Source organism: Nannospalax galili, unplaced genomic scaffold (assembly GCF_000622305.1).
Source record: "Nannospalax galili isolate Female #2095 unplaced genomic scaffold, S.galili_v1.0 scaffold1994, whole genome shotgun sequence".
NCBI lineage: Eukaryota > Metazoa > Chordata > Mammalia > Rodentia > Spalacidae > Nannospalax > Nannospalax galili.
Genome location: NW_008334127.1, coordinates 301,581 through 313,431, shown reverse-complemented (window position 1 = coordinate 313,431; position 11,851 = coordinate 301,581). Strand labels below are relative to the sequence as shown.

The 11,851-nt window shown below is 40.8% G+C and overlaps 1 protein-coding gene across 2 annotated transcripts in view; it reads right to left on the bottom strand.

Moving 5' to 3' along the window:
* Positions 1-589: 589 nt before the first annotated feature.
* LOC103730957 (interferon-induced very large GTPase 1-like) overlaps positions 590-11,851 on the bottom strand; it is a 19,996-nt gene continuing 8,734 nt past the window's right edge. For both annotated transcript variants that reach the window (XM_029561706.1, XM_008829269.3), the window contains exon 2: positions 590-8,137. In XM_029561706.1, coding sequence (XP_029417566.1) covers positions 858-8,135 — 7,278 coding nt within the window. In that variant the 5' untranslated portion in view covers positions 8,136-8,137 and the 3' untranslated portion in view covers positions 590-857. The remainder of the gene's footprint in view (positions 8,138-11,851) is intronic.

Here is an 11,851-nt window from a genome sequence, read left to right as displayed (position 1 = left end):
AGAGCCCTTGCTGCTTTTGCGGAAGATCAGGTTTCCAGCAATCAAGTCACGCGGCTCTCTACTGTCTGTCATCCTAGCTCCAGGGGCTCCGTTGCCCTCTTCTCACCTCCAATGACACCTCTACACACTTGCACGTATACACACTCATACACAAATACACATACAAATAAAATAAATCTGGGCTTGAGAGACATATTAGCAGTTAAGAGCTCTGGCTACTCTTACAGAGGACCTGGTTTGGTTCCGAGTACCCACATGGCAGTCAGCAATTGTCCATGACTCTAGTTCCAGGGGATCTGACACACTCTTCTGATCTCCATGGGAAATGCAGACACATGCACTTACATACATGCAGGCAAACAACCATGCACACAAAATTAAATAAATAAATAAATAAACAAATAATAAACATTTCAAAATTGTAATTATGAATGAAATATTTTTAATGATTTTTACTTGATTTTTATCATGTAGTCACATATTTTAGAACATTTTTTCTTTGAGGCAGGGTCTCCCTATATCCCCATCTGGCCTAGAACTCACTGTGTAACCAACCAGGTTGTCATCTGTCTCGCAGAGATCCACCTGACTCTGTCTCCCAAGAGCTGGGACTAAAGACATGCAGCACTATACCAGGCTAGGACTTTATTTTTAAATCAGAAGGAATCAAGACATAGTTAAATAAAACCATGTTAATAGGAAATTTTAAAATCTTGAAATGGTAATTGAGTTACTTTTACTTACTCCATTTATAGACTTGAATATTGTAAGTTCTAGTTATAAGGAGGATTCTTCTTAAGATTGGGTCCTATGACTCTGTTGTTCAGATACTACAGCTCCTTTGTGGTCACAGAGTATTATTTCTTCAAGTCATCCAGCACATCTTGCTTTGTGATTTTGTCCCATGTATCTGGGATTGTACCTTTACGTGTAAATTTTTTACTATATTTTATTTCTAGATTTGACTTAAATTGACAAACAAACCATTTCCAATATGGCTGGGCCGATGAGTCTGGAGTGATGCTCCATGTAGCAAAATTACCTCCTGCCTTCCGATATTGTTTATATGGGAATTTTGCACCATCTGATAATCTAAATGAACGGTCACTTGCCACAGAACTAGAGCAGCAGCGAATGACAAAGTATTCTGTATTATGCTTATGCCACCCTGTAATAGCCTGAGGACGGTGGAAGGGCACACTGTGGTCACCTTCATGGGAAGGAATGGTGTTTGTACAAATTGCTTTGCAGAAGGGACACTGTTTCCAACAGCCACAGAGATGTTCAGATAGAATTTTCTCAACTTCAGGAAACAATTCATCTACAGGTTTACTCGAGCAATCCTCTTCTACTTTTCCCATTGCAAGATCCAAAGCTGCACTCATGGCTTCTTTGAGAAACTCAATATCTTTTATCTCCTGATGTTCAATGCTCATCAAGTCACTTCGGGGGAAGATCAGGTTGCTCCCCAGGTGATCACAGAACAGATCCAGCCACCTGGACACTGTGCTGCTTTCACCTTTAGCTACAGCTGTGGACTCATGAATGGCAGTAAGGATGGCACTCCTGATGTGACCTAAACTCATCGTTAAAAAAGTCTTTATTCTTGGAGCTCCCTCTTCTGAACAGTATCTTCTAACATGGTATCCAATGTAATCCTTAAAAAAGGAATTGGGATGATGAATGTATTTCCAATAATGATCAAAATTTTCTTCTTCTGCCAGAGAGAAGAGAATGTGTTTCTCCAGGTTAGCCCTGTTCCCATTGAATGCAGGGCAGGTGGCTCGCATGTCTCCAGCTATTTTGGGACCCAGTTTCCCCCATATGGAGGCAGAGATAGCGGGGATGAGCTTGAGCCACAGAAAGTCAACAAAGGATGTGATGGAGGTTGCACCTTGGCAGGAAATCTTAAAGCTCAGGAAGAAATCATCTTTCTTGCTTTCCAGATAGTTCACAGGGTCATTTGCTCTCTTGAATGCCTTGTGCAATTCCTTAAAGCTCCTTGATGCTCTTTGGAATAAATACATAGATAAGTCAATGCTGTAGTCCCTTGTCAATGTGTATCCTTCTTCAGTGGGCACAGATTTTATTCCTTCTTCTATTATTCTTAGGATTTCATGGAAATCATTCTGACTGTAATCACGCTTTTGCTTCCAAATGTTTTTAATCATCTCATTAACTCTTGAAAGAATGTTATTAGTAGTCTCATTGATTGATTCTTTCTGACAGATTTCTAAGCCCCTTGTACTGAAATTTTCTTTTCTCATTAGGATATGTTTCATATAATTGACTTGAAATGCTTCCCCCAAATTTCCCTTTAATTTTTGTGACAGATTTTTCTCATTTTTAAAATGCTCCCAAAGGATATTTTCACAATCCAAGTCAATATTAGGTTCTGTGATAAGAGGGGCAGCAGAGGATACATTATGGACCAAGTTTGTCCAAAGTTGATTGAATTTCTTATGTAATTCTTCATTACTTAATTCTTTGCCCTTAACACTTAAGGCCAACTTTTGACTCTTCTCTAATAATAGAGTTTCATAAAGTGTCTTCTGGCTGTTCAGCCTTTCTTGGATTTTTTTCAGATTAATGAGTTCATTGGCTTTCCTTCTGGTTTCTGAAATAAGTGCATCTTTAACGATCAGTAGCTTATGTTCAAAATTTGCTTTCCACTGAATCAATATTTCACTATCTGGGTCTTCTTTAAAATATTTTTCAAATTCTTGGTTGACAGTTTCATATTTCTTATTAACTGGATCTTCAAGCACGTCTGCTGTGATTGTCAGGATTTTCCCATTCTGAATCCGATTGTTCAGCTGATTCTGTAAGTCTAGGATGTGACTCCTCAGCACCCAGGTCCACTGGTTATACATGGTTTCCAGTTTGCTCATGACCATAACCTCTTGTGTGTTTCTGAAACTGAAAATGAAGTTCTCACTCACCAGGGCTTTCCACAAATCTTGAACTCGGGTTTTGACATCTGAGATCTTCATGATGCTTCTCCTAGATTCCTGTTGGGCAGTCAACAGAATTCTACTCTTCAGTTCCTGCACATTGTGGCTGTAGCGAGGATTGGGAGGGGCCATTGGAGGATTGCCATCCCAGAGGTGGGCAAAGTAGTAGACGTGATTATTGACATCAAACTTGATGACATCACTAAAGCGAGTCACATGAAAGCACTCTTCCTGTTCTGCAGCTAATGCTGCCATTTTATCTAGCTTCTCCAATAGCCTCCATCGTCCTTCCATAGTTTGGTCTTTAGCTGTAACTTCTCCCACATTCTGATGGACAAAGAGACAACTGGGGGAGAGTTTTACTTGTTTCATTCTCAGAAAGGCTTGGACGGCTATCTGTAAGATATCTTGCATCTCTGAGGGATTCTCCCCAAAAATATTGATCAGAGTCAAGTTTCCAAGTCCAATGACAAAGGTTGCCAGCTCATTGTCCCAGTTCTGGGATTTGTTGTTGAGTTCTGGGGCCCGAAGTCCTTCTGTGTCTACAACCAGCACAAAGTCAAATCCAAATTCCTTTGTGAATGTCTCCTCCACCTTCAGGAGCTGCATGTAGGCCCCCCTGGTGCACCTGCCTGCACTGACTGTGAACTGCAGCCCAAAAAGGGCATTCAGCAGGGTGGACTTCCCTGAGCTCTGCAGGCCAAGGATAGAGAGAACAAACAGCTGCTTGTCTCCAAGTTTCTCTGAGATCTTGTCAAAAACAGCTGCCACCCACTTGAGAGGCACATATGAAGCATCCCCATCCATCAGCTCAATGGGAACACCAGAGATCATGAGGTCTGTAGCAATTTGGGGGAGGCAGAGAAAAAGGCTATCTCTAGTGGAGGAAGTTTCTTCCAGAGCTTCATAGATCTGACCAACTTCTCTGAGAAGGTGCTCAACTCCCAAGGTACAATTAAGAATCTCTGTGGAAATAGTTTCTATTTGACTCTGACATAGTTTCATGTAGTTGCTCTTTTGCTTCTTCTGTTTTTCTCTTTGTATAATTGACCAGGTATTTTTTTGATTCTCCTGTAACTTTTCCAAGTGGTCTTTGTTCAGGTTTCCCAGAAAAATACTAAGCCATTTTAAGAAGTAGAGTCTATTGTGAGTTTCTGAATGTTCTTGAAGGATTTTAAGGACAGAGCACATTAAATCATTGAGGGGAAAGGCTTTTTCCAACTGCTGACATCGAATTAGTCTCTTATCTGTCTCAATCTCACTCTTGTGCTGTTCAATGCTCCGATTTCCCTTTTCTCTCAGATGATACAGTTCTTTGTCTTTTTCACACCAAAGGTGCCATAGTTGTCCCTGGAGAGGCAGGAAGATTTCCTTTATTTGAGATAGCTTCGATTCTGCTAAAAGGGCCATTATTGTCTCTGCCTTTTCTTTGGCTTCCTTGCAGTCTCTCTGGTCTTCATCAACAAGGAACCCTTGTATTCGAGCCACCTCTGAACAGTCCTCTATGCTAACAGCAGTGCTTGAGAGGTCTAGTAAATGCTTTATGGTGGTTGTGAGCTTCTCTGTTAATAATGCCTCATTTCTATTCCTGACCCCAATTCTCACCCTTTTGCCAGTATTATTAGTCATGATGTTTTCTTTGTCATCAAGTAAGCAAATCAAAGGTATTGGTGACTCACACAGGTCTCTGACGAGTGTTTGGTTCTCTTTACTGTCATCAGAAGCTGACATGAGGATCACAATGAGGGAGGAGACCTCCTTCAGGAAAGCAAGCTGCTGCTTATGCTCCTTGGCATCTCCGTGAAGATTGGTGAAGGCCACACAGTTGTCAAATCTGTCCTCCTCTTCTCCTCCAGGACAGAACCAGCAGATCTCCACCACTCCCCCCATCAAGACACAGTGTTTACTGCTTCCTCTGCAGTGTCTGTGAAAAAACACATCGTGTTTACGTTTACTGAGAAGAGAGCTCATGATCTGAGATTTGGAAGCACAAAGGCCACTTCCAACTCTAATGAATGACACAATGGGGGCAGAGACACTGCACATCGCCTGATTCTTGTGACTGTAGCTCTGGTCCTGTTGTGATTTTCTTGCATCTTTCCAACTTCTCCTAATTTGTCTGAGAGACCAGAGAGAGAATTCAATTTGAGAATTTTGGGGGTTTGGCACCAAAAGGGGGAGTGCATATTGGCAAATGGAAAGTTTTGTTAAAATATATTGTTTGATGAGATCATCTGCACAGTGAAAAATGGCCATCTGGATATCCATTGGGTGGATGTGGGGCTGAGACTCAGTGGCTGAAGGCTTAGTGGGATTGTCACTGTCTTCAAAGATCTCTTCATATGGATCAAAAACATCATTTTTCTGTTTCTTGGGCCCAGTATAGACCTGATTTTCTCTGTTTCCAGCATCTTGGAATTTCAGGTGTCTGAGCCCACAATCCAGCATCAATAACTTTTGCAGGAAATAGAAGGGCAGTTCCTGCTCCGATTTGGGCTGGGTGTTGTACACGGAAGTCTTGTAGATCAGATGGAAGTTAGCTCTGCTCATCCTTTTTGGGTAGAAATGTTCTAGGCCTAGACGCTTGAGTAAGTCTAGAAAAGGGCTGTTCTTCATCATCTTCTTTTTATTGTTTTCAATATTTAGTTGTTTACGAGATTCTTTGATTTCATGACGGAGAAGTTGCAATTTCTTTTTCACCTTGTCCATTTGTAAAGAAGAGGTCGTGGCTTCACAATCCCCATCAACGAGTAATCTCAAGTCTTTCTCTACATTTTCCCAATCATGAAAGTTTTCTCCAAGTCGTGAAAGGACATGTGCAACTTCTGCAGACAATGATTGTCCTATGTGTTGTCTTACTAATGCCAAGCGTTGTCTTTTATCATCTGTAGAAATACCTGTGATTTCAACAGTGGCACTCAGAGCTGTGAGCACCAGGAATGCCTGTGCCTTGTAGTTGCAAATATTTCGGAGCTTCTGGTATCTATGTTGGACAGTTTGCATTTGATCCAAGAGGAAGTTTAATACATCACACTGGAGTAGAGGCTGAAAGATACTGTTTGCAGACTGGTAGCCTGCAGCAGCTGCAATGGAGAGCAGCAGGAGCTGCATGTCTGGCTGCTCTGCTTCTCGGAGATGATTCAAGAAGGAGCCGAGAGCTGCGGTGACCTCGTATGTGGCCTTTCTTTGAGCTTCGTCCACTGTTTCTGGGGATCCATTTTTGACCTTCACTTCAATGAGGTTTTGGTGAATTTCTTTTAAATTTTCAATGAATTCACAAAATGAGGTTATGTTTACTTGTTCTTTCTCCAACTCTGACTGCTGCATGATGGACTGTGTCTGAGGAAAGTTTGTCAGTTTGTATGTAGGAGGATCTGGAAATCTAGACACCCAAGATTTGAAAAAAAGAGCTACATAATTGGCTGTCTCTTTAAGGAAATTGACCGTGTTTATTAGAAAATTCTGCAGATCCCAGCCTGTGAGGTGCATGTGATTCCAAATATCATAAGATTTAAGTTTTTGAATTAATGTTTGCATGAAGTCTGTGAGCTTCTTAAGCTGCCCGTCATAATCAGAAACCTCACAGGATTTCATATTCTTTTGGAAAAGCCTAGCATCTTTCCCAGCACTGAGTAATTCTTCATCCTGGATACGGGCATTAAGGCCAGTCAGAACAGTGTAGTTGTCCTTCAGGCAGTTAGCCAGCTGAAATGCATTCCTAAAATCACTTCTGTGACTGAAGAGGATGATGTCCCAGATGGGCACCAGCTGAAGTCCCCGGTCAGTGACAGACCAGGTTTGATTGCTGGCAACAAGGCCGGCTTTCCACTGGACAATTCCTTCAGCTTCTGGTGGCCCACCTGTCTGGGCCACAGATAACTGGACTTTGGTTCGAAGGTTCTGACAAGTTCTTTTCTGAGAGGTTTTCTTTGAATGAGTTTCAGACATATTCATGCTTGCACGAACTTTAACTCCAAAGCCACTGTAGCTGCCCCTTATGTAAATATCCAGAGCCTCTGCCGCCTGCTGCTTCACACCAGCCAGTTGCTCACTTTTGAATCCCTCTGCAATGGCCTTCCAGCAGTAGATTCCCCCCAGGTGAACAGGGCCTTGGTTAGCATGAGAGCCAAACCTGTGGAAGAAGCTTTCTGTTCTGTGCCTCAGTAAGGGGATTCTGTCTGGCCCAGCACTGTTATTTAGGAGTTCTTCGATGCTTTTCAGTTCCTGAAGAGCTGCTTTGGAGAGCTGGAGCTGATCAACGCGAAAGTGGAAGGAGGCCAGTGGAACATAGCTGAACTTGGATGAGCAGAAATAGGAGTGATTTGAATGTAATTCACTGGTTTTCTTTGATTCTGAATGTTTGCTTTGATTCCTTCCACCTTCTAGGCTAAATCCCCTGCCTCCTGCCCTGGCTGATACCATTACACCAAAGCCCAGCTTCTCCACAGTCTGGCTGAACAGGGATTCTTCTTGAGATGTTGTGAATTCTTTTGTTTCCATCCTTTTGCCCTGCTCAGGTCCTAAGAGTGAGAATTCTCTGGGGACACTGAGTATCTCTTCTCTTCTTTCTATCAGGTCCTTTTGGTGGCTGGTCTTATAAATTCCCTGCAGAGCCAGTCCTCCAGAGGCCCATCTTACCAGATCTCTGTCTGGGAGGTTTTGCCTGTGGGTCAGTGTCTGCTCCACGTGACTGAGGTGTCTCTGCATGTTTGCAGTGACTTCTCTTAGGGGCACTTCAGGCAGTGGCCAGTACTCTTCTGGGATCTCCAGTGCCTGTCTCAGCTCTGCTTCTTTTCTCTTCACTGCTCTGTCCTGTCTGTGCCTCCCCTCTGACTGCAAGTCCCTCAGCTCCTCAAATGCCTTTTTTGCCTGCTGCTGCCTTTTCTTTATCATCTCCGCTGGAGACTCCTGTAACTCTGGGGGACTATTGGACTGTGAGAGGTCAAATAGCTTCTCTAGAGCCTTTTTCTCCCAGGGATGTTGTACATGGGATTTCAGCTTCTGGACGTCTTTTTCTTCTAAGTATAGGAAGGCCTGTGCACAGGTCACACCCAGGTGTTCCTCAAGCTTAGGCAGCCAGTATTGCACACACAATCCCACTTCTGTCAGCATCTCTTGTAGACCTTGCCTCCCTTTGCTTCTGAGCTGATGCTCATCAGGAATACTTTGTGCTGTGGCCATGGCTGTGTGAAAAATAGACAATTGGTTAGTTTGTGTCCTATCCTTGGGAATTCATAGCTTTGTGGTCAAAAGTGTTAATATCCCAAGCATGCAAGTCACCGATACAGTCTCATAACATTTTTTTTTTTTGTCTTTTTGAAGCAGGGTCTCCCTGTAGCCCCAGCTCTCCTGGAACTCACTATGTAGACCAGGCTGGCCTTGAACTCACAGAGATCCACCTGCCTCTGCCTCCCAAGTGCTGGGACTACAGGCATGTGCCACCACCTCTGGCTTCAACCCATTTTTCAATTGTGAATTTTTATTTGTGTTAGTATTTTGTTACATCTCTGTCCATGTATGAACATAGCTTGTGTTTTTATTCACCATTTCGGAGTGCACCATAATAGACTGATTTTGGTACTTCCTCCTACAAAATGTTAATGTATCAAAAGCAGTACCTTACTCCTTGAAATCTGAAAGTATGCATTAGATGTAAAAATGATTTTAAACATTTTAAAAACATGAGTAATTCCATCAGTTCAGTTTGTCTTGAGACAGAGTCTTACTATGTAGCACTGTCTGGCCTGTAACTTTCTATGTCAACCAGGTTGGCCTTGAACACACAATGAAGTCTCATATAGAAATAAAGAGGAAGATATTGGAAGTCAGAGGTAAATATTAAGAAGAAGCAAAAAAAAAAAAGGATGGAATTGTGTTAGACATAATGAAAAGGACTAAGATTGTACAAGAAGGATTAGACAAAATTGGCAACAAGCCCAGTATTCAACATGTGCTTAGCATGTGAGGGCCCAGGTTTAATCCCCAAACAGACAAAAAGAATAAAAGAATAAAGTATAGCTGGGTGTGGTGGCACACGCCTTTAATCTTAGCACTTAGAAGGCAGAGGCAGGTGGATCTCTGTGAGTTTGAGGCCAGCCTGGTCTCCATGGTGAATCTAGGCCAACTGCAGCTACAGGGAGACCCTGTCTCAAAAAGACCAAAAAAAAAAAAAAAAAGAAGTATATAATCCAAATTGATGTATATAATGTTTTCAGTTGATCAATGATGGGGGATCTTTTAAAACAAAAATACCTGGCCTAGTTTATACTAGTGAATTATGCCAAATACATAAGAAGACATAATATCAGTTTTTAAACTGTTTCTTTCAAGCAAAAAAAAAACAGTGAATACTTTTTTTTTTTTTTTTTTTTTTTTTTTTGAGACAGGGTCTCCTTGTAGCCCCGCTTAGCCTAGAATTTGCTATGTAGAACAGGCTGGACTCCATCTCGCAGACACCTATCTTCCTCTGCCTCCAGAGTGCTGAGATCCAAAGTGTGTGCCACCAAACTCAGCCAGAGCACATTTCTTGATTGATTATCTGTGGACAACATTACATTAATTCTGAACCATAATGGAGACTTTATATGAAAGAAACTCTCTATAAATCAGTATCTCTCAGAAATGAAACATCAGCAAATGAAACCAACAATGTATAACAGAATTTTATTCTATGACCCACTGGGATTTTTCCAGTATGACAAACTAGCTTAACAGTTAAAAATCAATGAACATGCATCATATCAGCAGACTAAATGAGAAAACATGATCATATCAATAAGTGTGGGCATGCATTTTTGACCAAATTCAATACTCAATTGTGATTAAAAAATCAAGTAAGCTGGAAAAAGAGAGGAAATCCCTCAATTTGGTAAAGAGCATATGCAAAGAGCCTCCAGGCAATTTCACTTTCAGCCTTCAGAGGCGAGAGTGCTTCTTTGTTGAGGAACACAGTGAGGATCCCCTTTCTCATCAGTCTTATTCAGCACCATAATTGAAATCCTAGGTAAGCTAGGGAGGATAAGGAGATAAGATGTATACATAGGGACATTATAGATAAGCAACTGCCTCTCTTCACAGACAGTATGATTATCTAGGTAGAAAATCCCAAAGAATGAACAATAAAAATGGTTTTGGACTAACAGTTGAATATAAGAAAATTTCAGGGCATAATGTTAAAATTTGCTTTCTTTTATACCAACAAAGTATAAGTGAGATTTGAAATAAAAAGATCACATTACTATTTACATGAATACGAGGATAAATTACTTAAAAGAACATAAAAATATGTACAAGACTTATATGATGAAAACTATAAAATTCTGATGGAAGAGATTAAAGAATATGTAAATTAATGGAACTATACTCCATGGTTCATATTGTTAAAATTCCAGTTCTTGGAGATACAGTTTTCTAGAGGATAAGAACCAATAAAAATTTGTGTATGTATATTATAAACGTGGATTCATTACATTGGCTTATATGGTGTGGACTGGCAGTTTGACAGTGGTTAACTGCATGCTGGAGGGGCAGAGACCTAGGTTCTCAATCCAGGAAGGAAGATTTAAGAGTCCCAGTCTCATGTGGAACGTCTTCCAGGGTTGCTGGTATTGATTACATGTTGAACAGCTGACGTTTAAGATCAGCAGGTGACAGCAATAGAAGCTGTCACTCAGGAAAGATGATGGCTTATGTACTGCCTTTATCCCACCTCTCTTCTTCATGGGGGCAGTTTAACCCCATGATACTCTCACCCCTATTCAAAGAAGGTGTTTTCCTTCTATTCACTGTCTGACATGTCAATCCTATCTGAAAAGGCTCTCAAGGGCATACAGATGCATCTCCCAAGTTCTAGGCCTCTTTTAATCCAGTTAAATTGGCCTCTTAGATCAACAATCACACCACTTCTTTACAACTTGACCTTTATAGATTCAATGCAATCTCAATAAAACCCTGACAAGTTATTTTCTGAATAACAAACTGATTCTAAAGTTTATATGAAAGAAGTAAAGGTACAGAATAACTAATACAATGTCAAAGGAGAAAAATAGAATACTGACATTTCAATTCTCAGTGTAAAGATACACCAATCAAGGACACATGGTATAGATAGAAAGTTTTAAAGAATGAATGGAAAAGAATAGGATCCAAAAATATATCTCACAAATAGAATGAAGTAGCATTTGACAATGGGAAAAAGACAGTGCCATAGAAAAAAGATTTGTTTTCCCAGTACATAGCCCTAGAAATCCACCCATTAAGTGGAAAGTGAAGAGGGAAGATCACAGATGACATCCATACATCTACTTCTAGAATCTCCAGGGAATAAACAGGGTAGTTATAGAAAAGCTATCCTATGAAATATGTGAGGGTGTAAAGTAGCAAAGAAAGAAAGAAACTTTAGAAACCAGAACAGATAGACAACAGGTCAGGAGTAAATTCCAAAGGGCTCAGTCCCAAGCAAAGTTTGAAGTGCAGAATGAATAAAATGCACAGGGTTGGAACCATGACTTAAGGCAAAGAGGGGGGAAGAATAAAAACAAAGTACATTGTATGAAAATACCTTAATAAGGCCCATTATTTTATACAGTAGCTTAAACAAGTAATAATAGTAATGACAAAAGGCTTCAGAAATGTTGCCCTGTACTTTCAGTATTACATAATTTATAATAGAGGGAGAGGCGAGAGAGGGAGGTAGATGGAACCATGACTTAAGGCAAAGAGGGGGGAAGAATAAAAACAAAGTACATTGTATGAAAATACCTTAATAAGGCCCATTATTTTATACAGTAGCTTAAACAAGTAATAATAGTAATGACAAAAGGCTTCAGAAATGTTGCCCTGTACTTTCAGTATTACATAATTTATAATAGAGGGAGAGGCGAGAGAGGGAGGTAGAA